We start from the raw sequence: 24,084 nt of genomic DNA, 5'->3' as shown, positions 1-24,084 counted from the left end.
TAGACAGGCTTCTTGACCTCCTCATGGCCTCCCTGCCCATCACACCCCTGTACCCCCATGGCTCCATCAAGACCTGAAAGCCCTTCACCGGTCAGATTTCCTTGTCTTGGGGTGACCCCTGCTCAGATCTTATACAGCTTCCTCTGTCCTCAGGGTAACTATGCACATATCTGTCCCCTCAGTTCCCCCAGAAGCTGTGAACATGTCCCTGGGCCTGTCCCTGGCAGCCTCCACTAACCCCTCTCAGTTGCTGGTGAGTTGCCTTGGGTTGTGGAGCTGTCCTGAGGGAAGGAGTGGGAACCTGGGGCTGGTGGGGCTAGGGGTCTTGGGGAGGGTGAAGGTATTGGGATAGGAGGATGGGATGGAAGCAGGAGCAGCCCCTCCCATCAGGCGCCTCTGTCCCTAGGCCTGTGGTCCCACAGTGCACCATACATGCCAGGAGAACATGTACTTGACTGGTTTCTGCTTCCTGCTGGGCTCCTCTTCCTGGCAAGCCCAGAGGCTCCCGGCTGCCCTGCAGGGTGAGTGTTGGGGGCCGCTAGCTCCTTTGAGGAGCACACACACTTGTGACTGGGAGTGCAGTGGGGCCAAAAGTGGCTAAAAAAAGAGAGATCTGGAAAAAAATATTCCTGGATGGGATAGTGGTACCAAATGTGGGCTGGGAAGTCACTGCCTGATTTTACACCTTGCCCTGTCTCTGTCCCACTTTCCTATGACCTTACCCTTTTGGAGCCTCAGTTTCTTCATCTGTCAGATGGGGATAATGACACACCCAACCCTGAGAGTGACATAAGATGATCCATGGCCAGGGTTTAGCACAGTGCATGGCACGTGGTGATGGCTCAATTAATGCTAGCCGCTATTATTTTTAGGGAGAAGGGGATTTATTTTGACCCAATACACCCTGGGGTATAACCAATTGCTTTGTAGGAATGGGTGATGAGGGTGCAGACAGTCTGAGCGGTATGTGTGTGTGTGTGTATGGATGTATATATCTGTGCATATGCATATATATGTGCATGCATGTGTCTGCATGTATAATTGCATGCAAGTGTATACATGAGTATGTGTGTATATAAGCATGCATCTGTATATGTGTGTATGTATATGTGAATATGTATGCACGAATGTATGTGTGCACACATGTATACATATGTATATGTGCATACATGCACACATGCATATGCACATATGTATATATGTACATGTGTTTGCGTGTGTGTGTGTGTGTCTGTGTGTGCAGGTTGAGGCATAGGGCCTGGTTTCCCTAGTGTTGATAAGGATGGGAGATAAGGAGGTAAGAACAGTGAGCTTTTTAGACCCAGCCATGGCAGACCTAAGCCCCTCCCTGGTTTCACATTTACACTCAGGCCCCTGGGGAGACTGACATCTGGCCACTGAATGGAGTGCCCTCCCACTACCTCCTAGACTCTAGACTTCACCCATAGGAGCCTGGGCTCCCTTCAGAACACCCAGGTAGAACCTCTGGAACAGAAAGGGGAAGCTGGGAGGTCTCCTTTTGAGGTTTGGGAGAGCTTCCTTTTTTTTAACCAATTCTGAATTCACTCAGGAGGGGCCTAGGTCACACAGATGTGAGCAGCTGTGTCACAAATGTAGCCTCTTTAAGGACTTTAGGAGGCCAAAGGGCCCTGTTTTAGGCAGGGATTGGGGAAGCCCCTGGGTCAGGGGGCGGTGAATTCTTATGGCCAGGAGGCTGGGGTTCCCTAGGCTCTGGGAGTGTTCCTTGGAGGACTGGTGCCACCTCTTTTCCCAGAGTGTCCAAAGCAAGAGCAAGATATCGTGTTCCTGATCGACGGCTCAAGCAGCATCTCCTTCCGTGATTTTACAAAGATGCTGAATTTCGTGGAGGCTGTGATGAATCAGTTCCAGAGACCTAGCACCCAGGTGTGCCTTTGGGGGAGGGAAGGCAAGTGTGCAGGGCCCCTGTGGGAGGTTTGTGGGTGGAGTGCCCAGGGTTCTTGTCAAGTGGCCTTGGCTCCCAGCCCTCTGCAATTCTTCCAGTTCTCCCTGATGCAGTTTTCCAGCAATTTCCAGGTGCACTTCACTTTCAAAGACTTCACATACAGCTCAAACCCACTAGTCCTGTTGGATTCTGTACGCCAGCTGGGAGGGTATACTCACACAGCCACAGCCATCAAAATGGTCACGTGAGTCCTGACTTCTCCTAGGTCCTTCCCTAAAGCATCTGGGTCTTCCTTTAGGCCTCATCGGTCTCCATGAGAGAGGGACAGGTTGGGACTGAGATTCAGTCTGTGGGGGCCTATGGGTGGGGCCAGGGCCTCCAAGAGAAAGGGGCATCTCCTTCTTCTCAAAAGGCATGAAGGGCTAGCAGCAGTTCTGTTCATAGGTCTCTGGATCCTCTTCTCTGACAGAAACCAACTGTTCAATACCTCAAGAGGGGCCCGAAAAGATGCCTCCAAGATCCTCATTGTCATCACCGATGGGCAAAAAAAAGGCGACCGCCTGGGTTATGAGGATGTCATCCCTATGGCTGAGTCTGCGGGTATCATCCGTTATGCAGTTGGGGTAGGACGTGGACATGCCTTGCCACCACTTCCTCCCCTTGCTTCCTCTTAAGGCAACTTCCCTTTCTAGGACAAAACCCCCAGATCTCTCAGCTTCTACTACCTTCGGGATGAAAGTTGTGTTCCAGTCTGGGGATCCTGATCCTTTTCCCTAAACTCCTTGATGCTGTCTGAGCTTCATTTTTCTCATCTGTACACTGAGTGTAATAATATTGACCTTGTGGGGTTATTGGAGGATATCAGCATCCAACATTTGCTAGGCATATTAGATTTATGATTGTTTTCACTGAGTTGGTCTTCATTGGGGACAGGTGGGATTGGCTTTTCAAAAGAAACATTCTTGGAAAGAATTAAATGACATTGCATCGAAGCCCTCCCATGAGTACATTTTTAAAGTGGAGAATTTTGATGCTTTGAGAGACATTCAAAACCAACTGAAAGAGAAGATCTTTGCCATTGAGGGTAAGTTACAGATGAAAGTATTCACTTCAGAAGCCCTCACCCATAAATGCTTTCCCTTCTTGAATCTGGCCCCCATGCCATGGGCACCAACACATCCCTTTGGGTATTAATCTCCAACATTAGATCCTCTAAAGCTGAGGTGTCCTTCTCAGACTTGGCAAAGCCTATCTTTCCCTCTGGAACCCAGGTGTCATGCCTTTCCCCAGGTACGCAGACCATAAGCAGTAGTTCCTTTGAATTGGAGATGTCCCAGGAGGGCTTCAGCGCTGTGTTCACACCCGTGAGTGGGGTCCCTTTCATGCCATTGATGTAGGAGGAGGGAGGAGTGGGAGGAGGGAAGCTAAGGAAAGGTGTTAGATAAGTGAGTGGAGGAAGAAAATTCCAAATAATGAGCAGAGTCGGTGGCAGGCATTGTTTTGGAATAGGCTGTCTTCTTTTGGCTCAGGCCTGCTCAGCCCTGGAATCTTTTCCTCCCAGGATGGACCAGTTCTGGGGGCTGTGGGGAGCTTCAGCTGGTCTGGAGGTGCCTTCCTGTACACCCAAAATATGAGCCCCACTTTCATCAACATGTCTCAAGAGAATGTGGACATGAGGGACTCTTACCTGGGTGAGAAAAGGCTGAGGTTGGGGGCACAGGTGGGAGATAAGCTGCCTGGGAATGGCAGGAGCTCAGGGGTGGGGGGGGAAGCCTTTGTGCTGAGGCCTGCCCTCCTCAGGTTACTCCGCTGAGCTGGCTCTTTGGAAGGGGGTCCAGAGCCTGATCCTGGGGGCCCCCCGCCATCAACATACCGGGAAGGCTGTCATCTTCACCCAGGCGTCTGGGCAATGGACGCCAAAGGCTGAAGTCGCAGGGACTCAGGTTGGGTGTTGAGGAAGCCAGAGTGGAACATAAGGGTGGCAGGGTCTCCAGGGGCAGAGGGGGAGGAGATGAAGGGGTTTGGGAGCCTGTGGGGGGAAGGTCCTGGTGGCTGGGGAGAAGTGGGTCCAGTCCCAGAAGGGTGTGCCTCTGGCAGGGGCAGGCAGGATGACTTCAGGCTCTGCCCTGCAGATTGGGTCCTACTTTGGGGCCTCCCTCTGCACTGTGGATGTGGATAGAGATGGCAGCTCTGACCTTGTCCTCATCGGGGCTCCCCATTACTACAAGCCGACCCGGGGGGGCCAGGTGTCTGTGTGTCCCTTGCCCCAGGGGGTGAGTGTCTGATGAGAGCTGGGCTGGGTGAGGCCTGGGTGTGGGGTGGAGGGGTTGCCTGGGTTGGGACCTGACACTGGTTTTGTTCTGCAGAGGGCTAAGTGGCATTGTGAGGTCATTCTCTGTGGGGAGCAGGGCCACCCCTGGGGCCGCTTTGGGGCAGCCCTGACAGTGCTGGGAGATGTGAATGGGGACAAGCTGACAGACGTGGTCATCGGGGCCCCAGGAGAGCAGGAGAGCCGGGGTGCTGTCTACCTATTTCATGGAACCTCAGGACTGGGCATCAGCACCTCCCATAGTCAGGTGAGGCCCAGTCACAGGTCCAGTTGTTACAACTTCTTCCTTGCTTCTCCTTGTTTTCTATTCTGCCACCTAGAAAATTCTCCTTTACCTCATCTTACTTCCTTTGCCCAGCACTGACACCTTGTAGGCAGCAAGCAAAATCTGTGGAATTTTAGAAATGAACACATTGGTATGTTCTGTGCTTTGTATGAGGACTTGATTCTTGAGTGACATCTCCACTTAGGCCTTTTAATCCCCCAGTGGCTTTACAAGGTACATAGGCCAGGCATTAACAGACCCACTTTAGAAATGAAATCTGGGGCATGGAGAATATCAATGATTTGACTTGTCCAAGGTTTATAGTGGATCAGGAAAGGTGATGAGGTAGGTTCCAATCTCCTGACTTCTAACCCAGTTCTTGGTTTCTTGGTGGCTCCCTGTTGCCAGTCTAGGTCTGGCTGCCTCAGTCTGCCTGTCTACTCACCCCTTCTTCTCCCTGGATGCTATATGACCATTCACTCATGCCATCAGCAGTCCTGCCAAATGTCTGTCTCGATGGGGAAAGTTCCCTGAAAAGGGAGGGCTTCTTCCCTTGGCAAAATGTAAAGAAAGCCCCAATTAAAAAATTGGTAAAGGATCTGAATAGACATTTCTCCAAAGATCATATACAAAGGACTAATACACACATGAAAAGATGCTAAATATCATTAGTCATCAGTCATCAGCAAATCAAAACCACAATGAGACACCATTTCACACCCACTGGGATGGCTAGAATAAAAAAGACAGATAATAACAAGTGTTGGTGAGGATGTGGAAAATTTGGTACCCTCAAACCTTGCTGGTGGGAATATAAAATGCTGCAGCTACTTTGGAACACATCTGGCAGTTTCTCAAAAAGTTATATGTAGAGTTACTGTATGACCAGCAATTGTATACTGTATGACCCAAGAGAATTGAAAACCTATGTCCACACAAAAATTTATACATGAATGTTCACTGTAGCATTATTGATGATATCTAAAAGGTGGAAACAATCCAAATGTCCATTAACTGATGAACACATAAATTCCATCGTAAATAAATATACATACAATGGAATATTATTTGGCCATGAAAGGAATGAAGAACTAGTATTTGCTATAACATGAATGAACCCTGAAAACATTATGCTAAGTAAAAGAAGCCAGAAACAAAAGGGCACATATTGTATGATTCTATCTATCTGAAATGTAAATAGGTAAATACGTAGAGACAGAAAGTGTATAAGGGGTAGTCAGGTGCTGGTGGTGGAGAAAAATGAGGGACATGGGGGTGAGTGATAAGGGGTATGGATTTTTTTGGCAGGTGATGAAAATATTCTAAAATTGATTTGGTGATAGTGGCATAACTCTGAGAACATCTTAAAACCATTGAGTTGTATACTTTAAAAGAGTAAATGGTATGGTATATGAATTATATCTGAAAACGTTGTTAGAAATGTCAAAGAAGATCCCTGCAGTACTGTTACTTCCTAGCTACAGGATCTTAGTCATTACACACCTATCTGTGCTCAGTTTCCTCATCTGTAAAATGGTGATAGTAAGAGAACCAACCTCACTGGGCTGCTGCTGTGAGGATTAAATGAGTTAGTACATATAGAGTATATACATAGTGTAATACAGTTTAACAATTGAAGGGGTTTTAAAGAACTTGGAACTTTAAGAAGAGAATGAAAAGCTTTGTTGACAATAACACCCGATGTCAAGAAACTGCATTCATTCCAAACGAACTGGTTTAACTTCCCCTTGCTGCAGCAGTTTAGAGGCATATCTATGAACACCCTCAACTGCAAATATCACTTGAATTATACCTGAAAGGCTTGACTCTAAGAGGAGGCCTTTCCAGATTTGCTGGTCCACCATGATTTTCTTCCTTCCCACTATGATGTATCCCACCACATTACTTGACTGGGAAAGACTTGCCTTGTTCCCACTGGGCCCACACACCAACCTGAGGATATGGCAGTGAGATCAGTTTTCTTGAGCATGAGACTACTTGACTGGGTTTGTGCTATCTCTACCTACCTCTTCTTTTCCAGATGTCCTTAGATTTCTCTTTCATTTTATTATTACTATGCTTAATGTCTGCCAGTCCAGCAGTGCCTAGAGATTTTAAAGGGCACATTCTCCAAGGGGTTGGTCATCATAGGAGCAATGGAAATAAAAGAGAAGGAACCCACAGGGGAGGCAAGTTTCCAGAGCATAGAATTTTCTTATGGGTACAGCCACTTCCCATCCCAACTTTTTCCCTCTTTGTCCTCTGAAGAGATAGGGTAGTCCTCGGAAGCAAAAAGGGGCCTGGGGCCTGGGGTCAGAGGATCTGATTTCAGGTCTGGAGTTGGCCTCTTAAAGGCTGTGTGGCCTAGGCACTGTCTGCAAAGTGGGAAGTGGGGCTAGATGAGCTCTGAGGTCCCTTCTAGCTCTAATACTCATCATAATCAGTGACTAGTGACTTTTGCTGTTCAAAGAACTATATGCATTAATTCATTTACTACTCACAGCTAAACTCTAAGATATTATTATCCCCATGTGAAAGATGAGGAAACTGAGGCACAGTAAGATTGGATCCTGGCCCAAGGCCTCATGGCTCATGAGCAGAGCCAGAATTGGACCTGAGACTAAGTAGAAGAATGAATGAATGAGACACAGGTCACCAGACCAAACTCTCAATCACCACTTCTTCATTTTTGTCTTGGGGATCTTTTCTCTGGTCATCATTTCCCCACCCCACCTCCTCTTTTTAGGCACTTCTGGTGACATCTTTTCACTACTGAGCTCTTCTTTCTGTCTCCCACATTCCTACCTCACTGTTCCTTTTGTTGCTGATTTCCAACTTGTTTCCATCACCCTCAACCTGACTTGCCTTTCCCTCTCTGTTCAGAGGATCTCAGCCTCCCAGCTCTCCCCCAGCCTCCAGTATTTTGGGCAGTCACTGAGTGGGGGTCAGGACCTTACCCTGGATGGACTGGTGGACCTGGCCGTGGGGGCCCACGGGCAGGTGCTGCTGCTCAGGTGAGAAAGTCCTCCTCAGACACTTCCAGATCATTCTAAGTCTGCCTAGGATTTCAGCCTCCCCACCCCCATCCCAGTTTGCCCTTCTGGGACCAAGGACCTGCCCTCAACTCAGTGTTCTGCCCTTAGGACCAGACCTGTACTCAGGGTGTGGATGAGCATCCGATTCAAACCTGCAGAGATAGCCAGGTCTCTGTTTGAGTGTCGGGAGGAGACCTCCTCTGTCAATGCACTGGGCGACGCCAATGTCTGTCTTCATATTTATGAAAGTCCCAAGAATCGGCTGGGTGAGTCCTCGCCTCTCTGACCCAAGATACCCTGGCCCTTAGAGTCCCTTAACTCAGGACTCCTGTCTCCTGCCTTGACCCTTGTCCACCTGGGGAGTTTCTAGCTCTCTCAGCCCTCCTTACCCCCTCCTTTCCCCTACAGGTAACCTCCAAAGCTCTGTGACCTTTGACCTGACCCTCGACCCAGGCCGCCAGAGTCCTCGTGCCATCTTTGAGGAGACAAAGACCTGGAATCTGACTCGTGTCCGAGTCCTTGGGCTGAGACAGTACTGTGAGACTGTGAAGTTGCTCCTCCTGGTAAGGGGACCTCAGAGTCCTGGGGATGGCAGAGATCCTGCGGCTGGCGATGGGCTGGGCAGGGAAGGAACAGGGTGTGTTCTGATTCTCACTGTGGCTTAGCCCTACCACAGGACCTGGCATGCAGGAGGTGCATAACACTGGTTAGCTGATGAGTGAGTGAGCAAATGAGTAAATGGATGGATCACCTGCAACGGCTGAGGCTACACAGTTGGATTTTAGGAGAGTACCACTGCTTCAGAGAACTATGGGGTGATGCACTGGGATTCTTTTAGGAGCTGCTTCTCTGAGATAGGTCCTGTCTTAGGCACTGGGGATGCAACAGTGGACAAAACAGTCATGCCCACAGGAAACTCTGAGAGAAGGCCAAAAACAATCAAGTTCCTAAATAATAGATGTCAGGTAGTGATGAATTCTATGAAAAAAGATAAAGTCAGGGAGGAGAGTAGAGAAGGTGTTGGGAGACCTCTTGGATCAGGTAAAGTTTGGGAAGATCCTGAATAGAATGAGTGAGCCATGTGGGATGCTGTGGGGAAGGAATTCAAGGCAGAAATCAGGCAAAGCAGAGGTTCTAAATGGTGGAATTGTAGCAATTGAGCACAGCTGGGTATCCTTATGACCCCATTTTGCAGATGAGGGAACAGGACATAGCTAGTGACTGTGAAGATGCATTTCCTTGCCACTGCTGTCTTCAATGTCCATCCTTTAGGCCTGTGTGGAGGACTCAGTGACCCCCATCACCTTGCGTCTCAACTTCTCCCTGGTGGGCAAGCCTATCCCTTCCTTTGGAAGCCTCCGGCCTATGTTGGCTGTGGATGCTCAGAGATACTACACAGCCTCTGTAAGTCCTGGTATTGGAATCTTCCAGAAGGGAGTGGAGGGTGTGGACTCCAGATCTTGGGGAAAACCCTGCTTTGCCTTCCCTCTCAGCTCCCCTTTGAGAAGAATTGTGGAGCTGACCATGTCTGCCAGGATGACCTTGGCATCTCCTTTGGCTTCTCAGGGTGAGCTACCACTCCGTTAGACCTGCCCTGGTTCCCCGGCTCCTTTTCTGGAACCTGGAGCTCTTGCTCTGGCTTTCCCTAACATTTCTAGCCTGTGCTCAGAAAAACATCCTGTCCCCTATTTCTCCCCTACCTCCCCACTCTGTGTTTCATCCCCAGACCCTTTCTAGCCCCAGTCCCAGAATCATCTCCTGCCCTCTGCTCCAACACCTAGCTTGAAGACGCTGTTGGTGGGGAGTACCCTGGAGATGAATATGAAAGTGATGGTGTGGAATGATGGTGAGGACTCCTATGGAACCATAGTCACCTTCTTCTACCCACCAGGGCTGTCTTATCGACGTGTGACAGCTAGCAAGGTATTTTTTATTTTATTTTATTTTATTATGTTACGTTAGTCACCATACAGTACATCATTAGTTTTTGATGTAGTGATCCATGATTCATTGTTTTCGTATAACACCCAGTGCTCCATGCAGTACGTGCCCACCTTAATACCCATCACCAGGCTAACCCATCCCCCCACCTCCCCCCAAAACTCTCAGTTTGTTTCTCAGAGTCCATAGTCTCTCATGGTTCATCTTTCCCTCCTATTTCCCCCCCTTCATTTTTCCCTTCCTTCTCTTAATGTCCTCCATGCTATTCCTTATGTTCCACAAATAAGTGAAACCATATGATAATTGACTTTCTCTGCTTGACTTATTTCACTTAGCATAATCTCCTCCAGTCCCATCCATGTTGATGTAAAAATTGGGTATTCATCCTTTCTGATGGCTGAGTAATATTCCATTGTATATATGGACCACAGCTTCTTTATCCATTCATCTGTTGAAGGGCATCTCAGCTCTTTCCACAGTTTGGCTATTGTGGACATTGCTGCTATGAATATTGGGGTGCATATGAGCCTTCTTTTCACTACATCTGTGTCTTTGGGGTAAATACCCAGGAGTGCAATTGCTGGGTCATAGCGTAGCTCTATTTTTAAATTTTTGAGGAACCTCCACACTGTTTTCCAAAATGGCTGTACCAACTTACATTCCCACCAACAGTGTAAGAGGGTTCCCCTTTCTGCACAACCTCTCCAACACTTGTTGTATCTTCCCTTGTCCATTTTTGCCATTCTAACTGGTGTAAGGTGGTATCTCAATGTGGTTTTGATTTGAATTTCCCTCATGGCTAATGATGATGAACATTTTTTCATGTGTCTCTTAGCCATTTGTATGTCTTCTTCAGAGAAGTGTCTTTTCATGTCTTCTGCCCATTTTTTGACTTGATTATTTGTTTTTTGGGTGTTGAGTTTGAGAAGTTCTTTATAGATCTTGGATACCAGCCCTTTATCTGTAGTGTCATTTGCAAATATCTTCTCCCATTCTGTGGGTTGCCTCTTTGTTTTGTTGACTGTTTCCTTTGCTGTGCAGAAGCTTTTTATCTTGATGAAGTCCCAAAAGTTCATTTTTGCTTTTGTTTCTCTAGCCTTTGGAGATGTATCTTGAAAGAAGTTGCTGTGGGCGATGTCAAAGAGGTTACTGCCTATGTTCTGCTCTAGGATTTTGATGGATTCCTGCCTCACATTGAGGTCTTTCATCCATTTTGAGTTTATCTTTGTGTATGGTGTTAGAGAATGGTCGAGTTTCATTCTTCTGCATGTGGCTGTCCAATTTTCCCAGCACCATTTATTGAAGAGACTGTCTTTTTTCCATTGCATATTTTTTCCTGCTTTGTCAAAGATTAGTTGACCATAAAGTTGAGGGTCCATTTCTGGGCTCTCTGTTCTGTTCCATTGGTCTATATGTCTGTTTTTGTGCCAGTACCATGCTGCCTTGGTGATCACAGCTTTGTAATATAGCTTGAAATCAGGCAACATGATGCCCCCAGCTTTGTTTTTCTTTTTCAACATTTCCTTGGTGATTCGGGGTCTTTTCTGATTCCATACAAATTTTAGGATTGTTTGTTCCAGCACTTTGAAAAATGTCATTGGAATTTTGATTGGGATGGCATTGAAGGTATAGATTGCTCTGGGTAGCATAGACATTTTAACAATGTTTATTCTTCTGATCGATGAGCATGGAATGTTTTTCCATCTTTTTGTGTCTTCTTCAATTTCTTTCATGAGTGTTCTGTAGTTCCTAGAGTATCGATCCTTTACCTCTTTGGTTAGGTTTATTCCGAGGTATCTCATGGTTTTTGGTGCTATTGTAAATGGAATCATTCTCTAATTTCTCTTTCTACAGTTGCATTGTTAGTGTATAAGAAAGCAACTGATTTCTGTGCATCGATTTTGTATCCTGCCACATTACTGAATTGCTGTATGAGTTCTAGTAATTTGGGAGTGGATTCTTTTGGGCATTCCACATAAAGCATCATGTCATCTGCGAAAAGAGAGAGTTTGACTTCTTCTTTGCCAATTTGAATATGTTTTATTTCTTTTTGTTGTCTGATTGTTGTTGCTAGGACTTCTAGTACTATGTGGAAAAATAGTGGCAAGAGTGGGCGTCCTTGACGTGTTCCTGATCTTAAGGGAAAGGCTCTCAGCTTTTCCCCATTGAAGATAATATTCACTGTGAGTTTTTCATGGATGGATTTTATGAACACAAGGAATGTTCCCTCTATCCCTATACTCTGAAGAGTTTTAATCAGGAAAGGATGCCGTGTTTTGTCAAATGCTTTTTCTGCATCAATTGAGAGGACCATATGGTTCTTCTCCCTCCTCTTATTAATGTGTTCTATCACATTGATTGATTTGTGAATGTTGAACCACCTTGCACCCTGGGGATAAATCCCACTTGGTCATGGTGGATGATCCTTTTAATGTATTGTTGGATCCTATTAGCTGGGATTTTGATGAGGATTTTGGAATCCATATTCATCAGGGATATCAGTCTGAAATTCTCCTTTTTGATGGGGTCTTTGCCTGGTTTGGGGATTAAGGTTTTGCTGGCCTCATAGAATGAGTCTGGAAGCTTTCCCTCTGTTTCTATTTTTTGAAACAGCTTCAGGAGAATAGGTATTATTTCTTCTTTGAATGTTTGGTAGAATCCCCCAGGGAATGCATCAGGCCCCAGACTCTTGTTTTTTGGGAGGTTTTTGATCACTGCTTCAATCTTGTTACTGGTTATTGGCCTATTCAGGTTGTCAAATTCTTCCTGTTTTAGTCTTGGGAGTTTATAGTTTTCCGGGAAGGCATCCATTTCTTCCAGGTTGCTCAGCTTATTGGCATATAGTTGTTGATGATAATTTCTAATAATTGTTTCTATTTCCTTGGTGTTAGTCATGATCTCTCCCATTTCATTCATAATTTTATTAATCTGCGTCCTTTCTCTTTTCTTTTGGATAAGTCTGGCCAGTGGTTTATCGATCTTATTAATTCTTTCAAAGAACCAGCTTGTAGTTTTGTTGATCTGATCTACTGTGTTTCTGGTTTCTAATTCATTGATCTCTGCTCTAATCTCAATTATTTATCTTCTAATTCATGGCTTAGGCATCATTTGTTGCTTTTTCTCTAGTTCTTTAAGGTGTGGAGTCAGTTGGTGAATTCGGGATTTTTTATTTTTTTTGAGTGAGGCTTGGATGGCTATGTATTTCCCTCTTAGGACCACCTTTGCATTATCCCATAGGTTTTGGACCAATGTGTTTTCATTGTCATTGGTTTCCATGAATTGTTTAAGTTCTTTGATTTCCTAGTTGACCCAAACATTCTTGAGCAGAGTGGTCTTTAGCTTCCAAGTGTTTGAATTTCCGCCAAATTTTTTCTTGTGATTGAGTTCCAGTTTTAAAGCCTTATGGTCTGAGAATATGCAGGGAATAATCTCAATCTTTTGGTATCGGTTGAGACCTGATTTGTGACCCAGTATGTGGTCTATTCTGGAGAAAGTTCCATGTGTGCTCAAGAAGAATGAGTATTCTGTTGTTTTAGGGTGGAATGTTCTGTATATATCTATGAGGTCGATCTGGTCCAGTGTGTCACTCAAAGCTCTTATTTCTTTGTTGATTTTCTCCTTAGATGACCTGTCTATTGCTGAGGGTGGAGTATCGAGGTCTCCTACAATTAACGTATTGTTATCGATGTGACTCTTTATTTTGGTTAACAGTTGTCTTATGTAGATGGCTGCTCCCACGTTGGGGGCATAGATATTTACAATTGTTAGATCTTCTTGTTGGATAGACCCTTTAAGAATGATATAGTGTCCTTCTGTGTCTCTAATTACAGACTTTAGTTTAAATCTAATTTGTCTGATATAAGAATTGCTACCCCAGCTTTCTTTTGAGGTCAGCTGGCGTGGAAGATGGATCTCCATCCCTTCACTTTCAGTCTGGATGTATCTTTAGGTTCAAAATGAGTCTCTTGTAGACAGCATATGGAGGGGTCCTATCTTTTTATCCAGTCTGCTACCCTGTGCCATTTTATGGGAGCGTTTAGGCCATTCACGTTGAGAATGATTATTGAAAGATATGAATTAATTGTCATCAAGTTGCCTGTGAAGACGTTGTTTTTATAGATTGTCCCTGTAAATTTCTGTTGTATATCACTCTTGGGGTCTTTCTCCTTTTATAGAACCCCCTTAATATTCTTGCAGGGCTGGCTTAGTGGTCACATATTCTTTCAGGTTCTGCTGGTCTTGGAAGGTCTGCATCTCTCCATCCATTCTAAATGAAAGCCTTGCCGGATAAAGTATTCTTGGCTGCATGTTCTTCTCATTTAGTACCCTGAATATGTCTTTCCAGCCCTTTCTGGCTTGCCAGGTCTCTGTGGATAGTTCTGACATTATTCTGATGTTCCTCCCTCTGTACATAAGGAATCTCTTCTCCTTAACTGCCCTTAAGATGGTTTCCTTGGTTCAAAGATTTGTGAGTTTTACTATTACATGCTGGGGTGTTGGCCTGTTTTCCTTGATCTTGGGAGGGGTCCTCTCTACCTCTAGGACAGGAATGTTTGTTTCATTCCCCAGATTAGGGAAGTTCTCAGCTACGATTTGCTCAAATATATCTTCTAGTCCTCTGTCTCTCTCCACCCCCTCAGGGATCCCAATAATTCTGACATTGGAACATTTCATGGTGCCACTTATTTCTCTGATTCTATTTTCATGGATTCTGAGTTGTTTTTCCCTGGCCTTCTCTTTTCCCTTTTTTCTATTAAATGGCCTTCAAGGTCACTCATTCATTCTTCTGCCTTGCTTACCCTAGCTGTTATATTATCTAGATTAGATTGGATCTCATTGATAGCATTTTTAAGTTCTGCCAATTCAGCTTTCATCTCTGCCCTTAGAGACTCTATGTTGCCATTAATTGATCTCTCCATTCTAGCCATTGTCTTCACAATTGCTAGCCTGAATTCCGTCTCTGACATCTTGGTTATATCTGAATCCATTTGTAAATCTGTGGCATAAGTCATAGTCTCTGAGTGTTTCCTATTTTGGGGGTTCCTCCTCCTAGTCATTCTGTTGAGGGGTGGTTGAGGGAATGTATAGAGTCCAAATTATTGACCACAACCCAAGCAAGATGCACCTGTTTTCTAGGGACCTTAGGGTTGCTGGCCTCTTGTTTTCCCAACCTGTCTTTTGGGGGAGGGGCCTCTTGCGCTGTTACTCAGGCAACCCTGTTTGGGCATATTTGCCCTGCCCCCTTTGATGTGGGATGGGCTCAGTGAAAACCAGTTTTTTGGGGGCTTTTGTTCTCTGGAGGCTTTCCCTGGTGGCTTTCCTCTCTCTTCTGAGAGTCAGAGCAGAAGAGACGGTTTCCAACCCTCTGCCTCAGAGCAGAGAGATCATAGTCTGTTCTTCAGTGAGCTCTCTAGGCCACACTATCTCCATTTCTGTCTGTGCTGCTATAAACTGCAGCATCCTGGGTTGTGAGCCCCTCAGCAGCACTCCCAGTCCTCCCCTCAGGTTGGGGCATGTCTCTGCCCTTTGTGCTTCTAAAACCGCCAGCCACCCCCGGTTCCCTTGTGGCCTGGCCACTCTCGGTTTCCTTCCGGGAAGCTGCCCTAAAGTCCTTTCCCCATCGCTACCGGTGTGCAAGTCTGTGCCCCATGCCCAGCGCGGGAGGCTATCGCTTACCGGCGGTGTAGGATCCCCATGGCCAGGCTCCTTCCCCCTTCCGTTTATCCTCCACATCTGCCCACAGAATCAGGGCTCCCCGCTTCATACCTCAAAACTAAACGCCTGCAATATTCTGTTTGTAGAGATCCAGATCTATCTTCTTACATCTCAGGCTGATTTCGTGGGTATTCAGAGTGGTCTGGTAGATATCCAGCTTAATTCCGGGGTCCAGTTGGAATAGAGTCCCCTACTTCTCTGCCATCTTTTCCAAGGTATTTCTTTCTGGGGAAGAAAGCAGTGATGGCTGGTGATCAGCAGAAATTCTGTGCTGGGTTCAAAGCTCAGGCAGGTGCTGCCATTGCTTAGGAGCCTCTTGTAAGCCAAGAGATCTGGGCTGGTCATGGTTGGATGGATATGGTCATGTTTCTAGGGCTTGCCTTGGCTCATACTGTGTTCAACTCTGGGTATTGCATTTTAGAGACACTGACTATCAGGAATGAGTTCTCACAAGCCTACTAATGTGGAGAGAGAGGGGACCTTGCCTTAAATTTCTTTGTATTCCACATCCTATCAGTATTCTTTTTTTTTATTATGTTATGTTAGTCACCATACAGTACATCATTAGTTTTTGATGTAGTGTTCTGTGATTCATTGTTTGCGTGTAACACCCAGTGCTCCATGTAAAACATGCCCTCCTTAATACCCATCACCGGGCAATATTCCTTTTAAAGAAAGCATAACTTGACCTTCAAATATTTTAAAACACTGTTCTGTATAAGAAAGAGTTGAATTTATTGGTAACTCTAGACCAGGGTTTTGCATACTTTGGTAACCAAACCTAAGTCTTTATACCTGATGCACAGCAAAGCCAATCACTGAGACATTGAATATGAAGCAAGGAAACGGTTTATTGAAGAGACAGCTAAACCAGGAGACAGGAAAGCCAACCTCAAATCTACCCCTCTAAGTGGGGGAGTCAGAGATTTTTAAGGCAAATAAAAAAGGGTCTGGTTATAGGGGAGAGGAGCTATGTGACATCAGAATCAGATAAAGGAAATTAATAAGTAAGGGAGGGTTGATTTTGTTATCTATGCCTACTAGAAGCTTCTGTATGTGTTTTCATGCAATCCACAACCAGAAAATGGCATCCTTAACATGATCAAGGGGTTTTAGGACCTTCTATGTCAAAAGTTCATCCACTGGACACTTGTGCATGCTCAGAGACAGTCAGTGGTCCTGACTGGTTTTGGTCATTTTCTTAGTGAAGCCTTCAGTCTCTGAAAGACAACTAAATCAATATTCTGTTATCATGGTGTCAGGCAAGATTCTTTTTTTTTTTTTTAAAGATTTTTATTTATTTACTGAGAGAGAGAGAGAAAGCATGAGAGGGAGGAGGGTCAGAGAGAGAAGCAGACCCCCTGCTGAGCAGGAAGCCCGATGTGGGACTCGATCCTGGGACTCCAGGATCATGACCTGAGCCGAAGGCAGTCGCTTAACCAACTGAGCCACCCAGGCGCCCCCAGGCAAGATTCTATAGAAACATAGTGGCGGGCTGCATTCTGAGAACAAGAGGATTTGGAGAAAAAGTTGCAGTTGCACTTATTAGTCCCATTAACCCTTTGGTTACTGGTTTCTATCCCCACTATCTTTTTTTAAATTTTATTATGTTATGTTAATCACCATACATTACACCATTAGTTTTTGATGTAGTGTTCCATGATTCATTGTTTGCGTGTAACACCCAGTGCTCCATTCAGTACGTGCCCTCTTTAATACCCATCACCAGGCTAACCCATCCTCCCATGCCCCTCCCCTCTAGAACCCTCATTTTGTTTCTCAGAGTCCATAGTCTCTCATAGTTCGTCTCCCCCTCCGATTTCTCCCCCTTCATTTTTCCCTTCCTGCTATCTTCTTCTTCTTCTTTTTTTTTTTTTAACATATAATGTATTATTTGTGTCAGAGGTACAGGTCTGTGATTCAACAGTCTTACACAATTCACAGCGTTCACCATAGCACATACCTCCCCAATGTCTATCACCCAGCCACCCCATCCCTCCCACCCCCCCACCACTCCAGCAACCCTCAGTTTGTTTCCTGAGATTAAGAATTCCTCATATCAGTGAGGTCATATGATACATGTCTTTCTCTGATTGACTTATTTCACTCGCATAATACCCTCCAGTTCCATCCACGTCATTGCAAATGGCAAGATTTCATTCCTTTTGATGGCTGCATAATATTCCATTGTATATATACACCACATCTTCTTTATCCATTCATCTGTCGATGGACATCTTGGCTCTTTCCATATTTTGGCTATTGTGGACATTGCTGCTATAAACATTGGGGTGCACGTACCCTTCGGATCCCTACATTTGTATCTTTGGGGTAAATACCCAGTAGTGCAATTGCTGGGTTGTATAGTAGCTCTATTTTCAACGTTCTGAGGAACCTCCATACTGTTTTCCAGAGTGGCTGCACCAGCTTGCATTCCCACCAACAGTGTAGGAGGGTTCCCCTTTCTCCGCATCCCTGCCAACATATGTCGTTTCCTGACTTGGTAATTTTAGCCATTCTGACTGGTGTGAGGTGGTATCTCATTGAGGTTTTGATTTGGATTTCCCTGATGCTGAGCGATGTTGAGCACTTATTCATGTGTCTGTTGGCCATTTGGATGTCTTCTTTGGAAAAATATCTGCTCATGTCTTCTGTCCATTTCTTGATTGGATCATTTGTTCTTTGGGTGTTGAGTTTGATAAGTTCTTTACAGATTTTGGATACTAGCCCTTTATCTGATGTGTCATTTGCAAATATCTTCTCCCATTCCCTCAGTTGTCTTTTGGTTTTGTTGACTGTTTCTTTTGCTGTGCAAAAGCTTTTTATCCTGATGAAGTCCCAATAGTTCATTTTTGCCCTTGCTTCTCTTGCCTTTGGCGATGTTTCTAGGAAGAAGTTGCTGTGGCTGAGGTCTAAGAGGTTGCTGCCTGTGTTCTCCTTTAGGATATTGATGGACTTCTGTCTCACATTTAGGCCTTTCAACCATTTTGAGTCTATTTTTGTGTGTGGTGTAAGGAAATGGTCCAGTTTCATTCTTCTGCATGTGGCTGTCCAATTTTGCCAACACCATTTGTTGAAGAGACTGTCTTTTTTCCATTGGACATTCTTTCCTGCTTTGTTGAAGATTAGTTGACCATAGAGTTGAGAGTCCATTTCTGGGCTCTCTATTCTGTTCCATTGATCGATGTGTCTGTTTTTGTGCCAGTACCATACTGTCTTGATGATGACAGCTTTGTAAGAGAGCTTGAAGTCCGGAATTGTGATGCCACCAGCTTTGCGTTTCTTTTTCAACATTCCTCTGGCTATTTGGGGTCTTTTCTGGTTCCATACAAATTTTAGGATTATTTGTTCCATTTCTTTGAAAAAAGTAGATGGTATTTTGATAGGGATTGCATTGAATGTGTAGATTGCTCTAGGTAGCATCGACATCTTCACAATATTTATTCTTCCAATCCATGAGCATGGAGCGTTTTTCCATTTCTTTGTGTCTTCCTCAATTTCTTTCATGAGTATTTTATAGTTTTCTGAGTACAGATCCTTTGCCTCTTTGGTTAGATTGATTCCTAGGAATCTTATGGTTTTGGGTGCAATTGTAAATGGAATCAACTCCTTAATTTCTCTTTTTTCTGTCTTGTTGTTGGTGTATAAGAATGCTACTGATTTCTGTGCATTGATTTTATATCCTGCCACTTGACTGAATTCCTGTATGAGTTCTAGCAGTTTTGGGGTGGAGTCTTTTGGGTTTTCCACATAAAGTATCATATCATCTGCAAAGAGTGAGAGTTTGACTTCTTCTTTGCCGATTAGGATGCCTTTTCTTTCTTTTTGTTGTCTGATTCCTGTGGCTAGGACTTCTAATACTATGTTGAATAGCAGTGGTGATAGTGGACATCCCTGCCATGTTCCTGACCTTAGGGGAAAAGCCCTCAGTTTTTCCCCATTGAGAATGATATTCGCTGTGGGTTTTTCATAGATGGTTTTTATGATATTGAGGCATGTACCCTTCATCCCTATACTCTGAAGAGTTTTGATCAAGAAAGGATGCTGTACTTTGTCAAATGCTTTTTCTGCATCTATGAGAGGATCATAGGGTTCTTGTTCTTTCTTTTATTAATGCATTGTATCACACTGATTGATTTGCAGATGTTGAACCAATCTTGCAGCCCAGAGATAAATCCCACTTGGTCGTGGTGAATAATCCTTTTAATGTACTGTTGGATCCTATTGGCTAGTATTTTGGTGAGAATTTTTGCATCCATGTTCATCGAGGATATTGGTCTGTAATTCTCCTTTTTGATGGGGTCTTTGTCTGGTTTTGGGATCAAGGTAATGGTGGCCTCATAAAACGAGTTTGGAAGTTTTCCTTCCATTTCTATTTTTTGGAACAGTTTCAGAAGAATAGGTATTAATTCTTTAAATGTTTGGTAGAATTCCCCTGGGAAGCCATCTGACCCTGGGCTTTTGTTTCTTGGGAGATTTTTGATGACTGCTTCAATTTCCTTAGTGGTTATAGGTCTGTTCAGGTTTTCTATTTCTTTCTGGTTCAGTTTTGGTAGTTGATACATCTCTAAGAATGCATCCATTTCTTCCAGGTTATCTAATTTGCTGGCATAGAGTTGCTCATAATATGTTCTTATACTTGTTTGTATTTCCGTGATTTTGGTTGTGATCTCTCCTCTTTCATTCATGATTTTGTTGATTTGGGTAATTTTTCTTTTCTTTTTGTTAAGTCTGCCTAGGGATTTATCAATCTTGTTAATTCTTTCAAAGAACCAGCTCCTTGTTTCGTTGATCTGTTCTACTGTTCTTTTGGTTTCTATTTCATTGATTTCTGCTCTGATCTTTATTATTTCTCTTCTCCTGCTGGGCTTAGGCTTTATTTGCTGTTCTCTCTCCAGCTCCTTTAGGTGTAGGGTTAGGTTGTGTATTTGAGACCTTTCTTGTTTCTTGAGAAAGGCTTGTATTGCTATATACTTTCTTTGTAGGACTGCCTTTGCTGCATCCCAAAGATTTTGAACAGTTGTATTTTCATTTTCATTTGTTTCCATGAATTTTTTAAATTCTTCTTTAATTTCCTGGTTGACCCATTCATTCTTTAGTAGGATGCTCATTAGCCTCCATGTATTTGAGTTCTTTCCGACTTTCCTCTTGTGATTGAGTTCTAGTTTCAAAGCATTGTGGTCCGAAAATGTGCAGGGAATGATCCCAACCTTTTGCTACCAGTTGAGACCTGATTTGTGTTCTAGGATGTGATCTATTGTGGAGAATGTTCCATGGGCACTAGAGAAGAATGTGTATTCTGCTGCTTTGGGATGGAATGTTCTGAATATATCTGTCAAGTCCATTTGGTCCAGTGTGTCATTCAAAGTCTTTATTTCCTTGTTGATCTTTTGCTTAGATGATCTGTCCATTTCAGTGACGGGGGTGTTAAAGTCCCCCACTATTATTGTATTGTTGTCGATGTGTTTCTTTGTTTTTGTTATTAATTGGCTTCTATAATTGGCTGCTCCCATGTTAGGGGCATAGATATTTACAAGTGTTAGATCTTCTTGTTGGATAGACCCTTTAAGTAGGATATAGTGTCCCTCCTCATCTCTTATTACAGTCTTTGGTTTAAAATCTAATTTGTCTGATATAAGGATTGCAACCCCAGCTTTATTTTGGTGTCCATTAGCATGGTAAATGGTTTTCCACCCCCTCACTTTCAATCTGGGGGTGTCTTTGGGTCTAAAATGAGTCTCTTGCAGACAGCATATCAATGGGTCTTGTTTTTTTATCCAATCTGATAGCCTGTGTCTTTTGATTGGGGCATTTAGCCCATCTACATTCAGGGTAACTATTGAAAGATAGGAATTTAGTGCCATTGTATTGTCTGTAAGGTGACTGTTACTGTATATTGTCTGTGTTCCTTTCTGATCTATGTTACTTTTAGGCTCTCTCTTTGCTTAGGGGACCCCTTTCAATATTTCTTGTAGGGCTGGTTTCGTGTTTGCAAGTTCCTTTAGTTTTTGTTTGTCCTGGAAGCTTTTTATCTCTCCTTCTATTTTCAATGACAGCCTAGATGGATATAGTATTCTTGGCTGCATATTTTTCTCATTTAGTGCTCTGAATATATCATGCCAGTCCTTTCTGACCTGCCAGGTCTCTGTGGATAGGTCTGTTGCCAATCTAATGTTTCTACCATTGTGGATTACAGATCTCTTCTCCTGAGCTGCTTTCAGGATTTTCTCTTTGTCTCTGAGACTCATAAGTTTTACTATTAGATGTCTGGGTGTTGACCTATTTTTATTGATTTTTTGGGGGGTTCTCTGTGCCTCCTGGATTTTGATGCCCGTTTCCTTCCCCAAATTATGGAAGTTCTCTGCTATAATTTGCTCCAATATACCTTCTGCCCCTCTCTCTTTCTTCTTCTTCTGGGATCCCAATTATTCTAATGTTGTTTCGTCTTATGGTATCACTTATCTCTCGAATTCTGCCCTCGTGATCCAGTAGTTGTTTATCTCTCTTTTTGTCAGCTTCTTTATTTTCCATAATTTGGTCTTCTATATTACTAATTCTCTCTTCTGCCTCATTTATCCTAGCAGTTGAGCCTCCATTTTTGATTGCCCCTCATTAATAGCCTTTTTGATTTTGATTGGTTAGATTTTAGTTCTTTTGTTTCTCCAGAAAGGGTTTCTCTAATATTTTCCATGCTTTTTTCAAGCCCAGCTAGTATCTTTAAAATCGCCATTCTGAACTCTAGTTCTGACATCTTACTAATGTCTGTTTTGATAGGTCCCTGGCAGTTGGTACTGCCTCTTGTACTTTTTTTTGAGGTGATTTTTTCCGTCTTGTCATTTTGTCCAGAGAAGAAGAGAGGAATGAGAGAATGAAATGCTAACAGGGTAAAAACGACCCCAGAAAAACATACACTAAAGAAATCAGAAGATACCTGAAACCAGGGGAAAAGAAAGGGAAAGAATGAAAAAAGAAAAAAAAAAAAAAGGAAAAGAAAAAGATAAAAACAAAAAAACCAACCAACCAAACAAACAAAACAGAATATCATCAAATATGATCAGGCAGGTGCATAGATCAGTGCCACACACTAGATTTGGGGTGTATTTTGGTGTGTTAGAAGAAAGTGCCTCCCAAAATTTTAAAGAAAGAACAACTTATATATGTACAAAAATAAGGATAAATATGATGAATGGATGGAATATGACTGTAAAGATGAAAATTATAAAAGATTTTATAAAAGGAATTGATAAGAAGTGGGTGGAAAAAAAAAAGAAGAGGATTTAAATAAAAAAAAAAAAGAGAGAGAGAATGTGATCAGGCAGGAGACTAGAACAAAGCCATACACTCGAGATTTAGGGTATATTTTGGTCTGTTAGAAGAAACTCTATCCTAAAATTTTATTTATTTATTTATTATTTTTAAAAAAGACTTTATTTATTTATTTGACAGAGAGAGACACAGCGAGAGAGGGAACACAAGCAGGGGGAGTGGGAGAGGGAGATGCAGGCTTCCCACAGAGCAGGGAGCCTGATGCGGGGCTCGATCCCAGGACCCTGGGATCATGACCTGAGCCGAAGGCAGGTGCTTAATGACTGAGCCACCCAGGTGCCCCTCTATCCCAAGAATTTTTTTTTTAGTTTTATTATTTATGCTAGTCACCATACAATACATCATTAGTTTTTTTTTAAAGATTTTTTTTTTTTTTTTATTTGAGAGAGAGAGAGAGAGAAACAGCATGACAGGGGAGAGGGTCAGAGGGAGAAGCAGGCTCCCCACTGAGCCGGGAGCCCGATGTGGGACTCGATCCCAGGACTCCGGGACCATGACCTGAGCCGAAGGCAGTCGCTTAACCAACTGAGCCACCCAGGCGCCCACATCATTAGTTTTTGATGTGGTGATCCACAATCCATTGTTTTCGTATAACACCCAGTGCTCCATGCAGTATGTGCCCTCCTTAATACCCATCACCGGATGACCAATCGCCCCTCCCCCCTCCCCTCTAAAACCCTGTTTGTTTCTCAGAGTCCATAGTGTCTCATGGTTCATCTCTCCCTCCAATTCCCCCCCCCCCATTTTTCCCTTCCTTCTCCTAGTGTCCTCCATGCTATTCCTTATGTTCCACAAATAAGTGAAACCATATGATAATTGACTTTCTCTGCTTGACTTATTTCACTTAGCATAATCTCCTCCAGTCCCATCCATGTTGATGTAAAAGTTGGGTATTCATCCTTTCTGATGGCTGAGTACTATTCCATTGTATATATGGACCACATCTTCTTTATCCATTCATCTGTTGAAGGGCATCTCGGCTCTTTCCACAATTTGGCTATTGAGGACATTGCTGCTATGAACATTGGGGTGCATATGGCCCTTCTTTTCACTACATCTGTGTCTTTGGGGTAAATACCCCGGAGTGCAATTGTTGGGCATAGGGTAGCTCTATTTTTAACTTTTTGAGAAACCTCCACACTGTTTTCCAAAGTGGCTGTACCAACTTACATTCCCACCAACAGTGTAAGAGGGTTCCCCTTTCTGCACAACCTCTCCAACATTTGTTGTTTCATTCCCTGTCCATTTTTGCCATTCTAACTGGTGTAAGGTGGTATCTCAATGTGGTTTTGATTTGAATTTCCCTGATGGCTAATGATGATGAGCATTTTTTCATGTGTCTCTTAGCCTTTTGTATGTCTTCTTCAGAGAATTGTCTTTTCATATCTTCTGCCCACTTTTTGACTTGATTATTTGTTTTTTGGGTGTTGAGTTTGAGAAGTTCTTTATAGATCTTGGATGCCAGCCCTTTATCTGTAGTGTCATTTGCAAATATCTTCTCCCATTCTGTGGGTTGCCTCTTTGTTTTGTTGACTATTTCCTTTGCTGT

General features: G+C 43.8%; 1 protein-coding gene across 3 annotated transcripts in view; it reads left to right on the top strand.

Annotated features, from left to right (window-relative positions):
- ITGAX (integrin subunit alpha X) overlaps positions 1-24,084 on the top strand; it is a 64,617-nt gene that overhangs the window by 2,329 nt on the left and 38,204 nt on the right. The window contains exons 4-20 of one of the 3 annotated variants that reach the window (XM_036118992.2): positions 183-253; positions 407-521; positions 1,775-1,905; positions 2,023-2,168; positions 2,394-2,547; positions 2,858-3,008; positions 3,215-3,288; positions 3,486-3,615; positions 3,725-3,867; positions 4,057-4,197; positions 4,291-4,500; positions 7,402-7,532; positions 7,662-7,819; positions 7,962-8,116; positions 8,826-8,957; positions 9,047-9,120; positions 9,335-9,476. In XM_036118992.2, the coding sequence (XP_035974885.1) occupies positions 183-253; positions 407-521; positions 1,775-1,905; positions 2,023-2,168; positions 2,394-2,547; positions 2,858-3,008; positions 3,215-3,288; positions 3,486-3,615; positions 3,725-3,867; positions 4,057-4,197; positions 4,291-4,500; positions 7,402-7,532; positions 7,662-7,819; positions 7,962-8,116; positions 8,826-8,957; positions 9,047-9,120; positions 9,335-9,476 (2,258 nt within the window). Of the gene's footprint in view, positions 1-182; positions 254-406; positions 522-1,370; positions 1,477-1,774; positions 2,169-2,393; positions 2,548-2,857; positions 3,009-3,214; positions 3,289-3,485; positions 3,616-3,724; positions 3,868-4,056; positions 4,198-4,290; positions 4,501-7,401; positions 7,533-7,661; positions 7,820-7,961; positions 8,117-8,825; positions 8,958-9,046; positions 9,121-9,334; positions 9,477-24,084 lie in introns of those variants that run through there. The other 2 variants (XM_078074558.1, XM_078074559.1) reach the window with 2 other exon arrangements.

The sequence above is a fragment of the Halichoerus grypus genome, chromosome 6, assembly GCF_964656455.1.
Source record: "Halichoerus grypus chromosome 6, mHalGry1.hap1.1, whole genome shotgun sequence".
NCBI lineage: Eukaryota > Metazoa > Chordata > Mammalia > Carnivora > Phocidae > Halichoerus > Halichoerus grypus.
The sequence above is the reverse complement of the archived record's forward strand: the minus strand, read 5'-3'. Positions and strand labels throughout refer to the sequence as shown.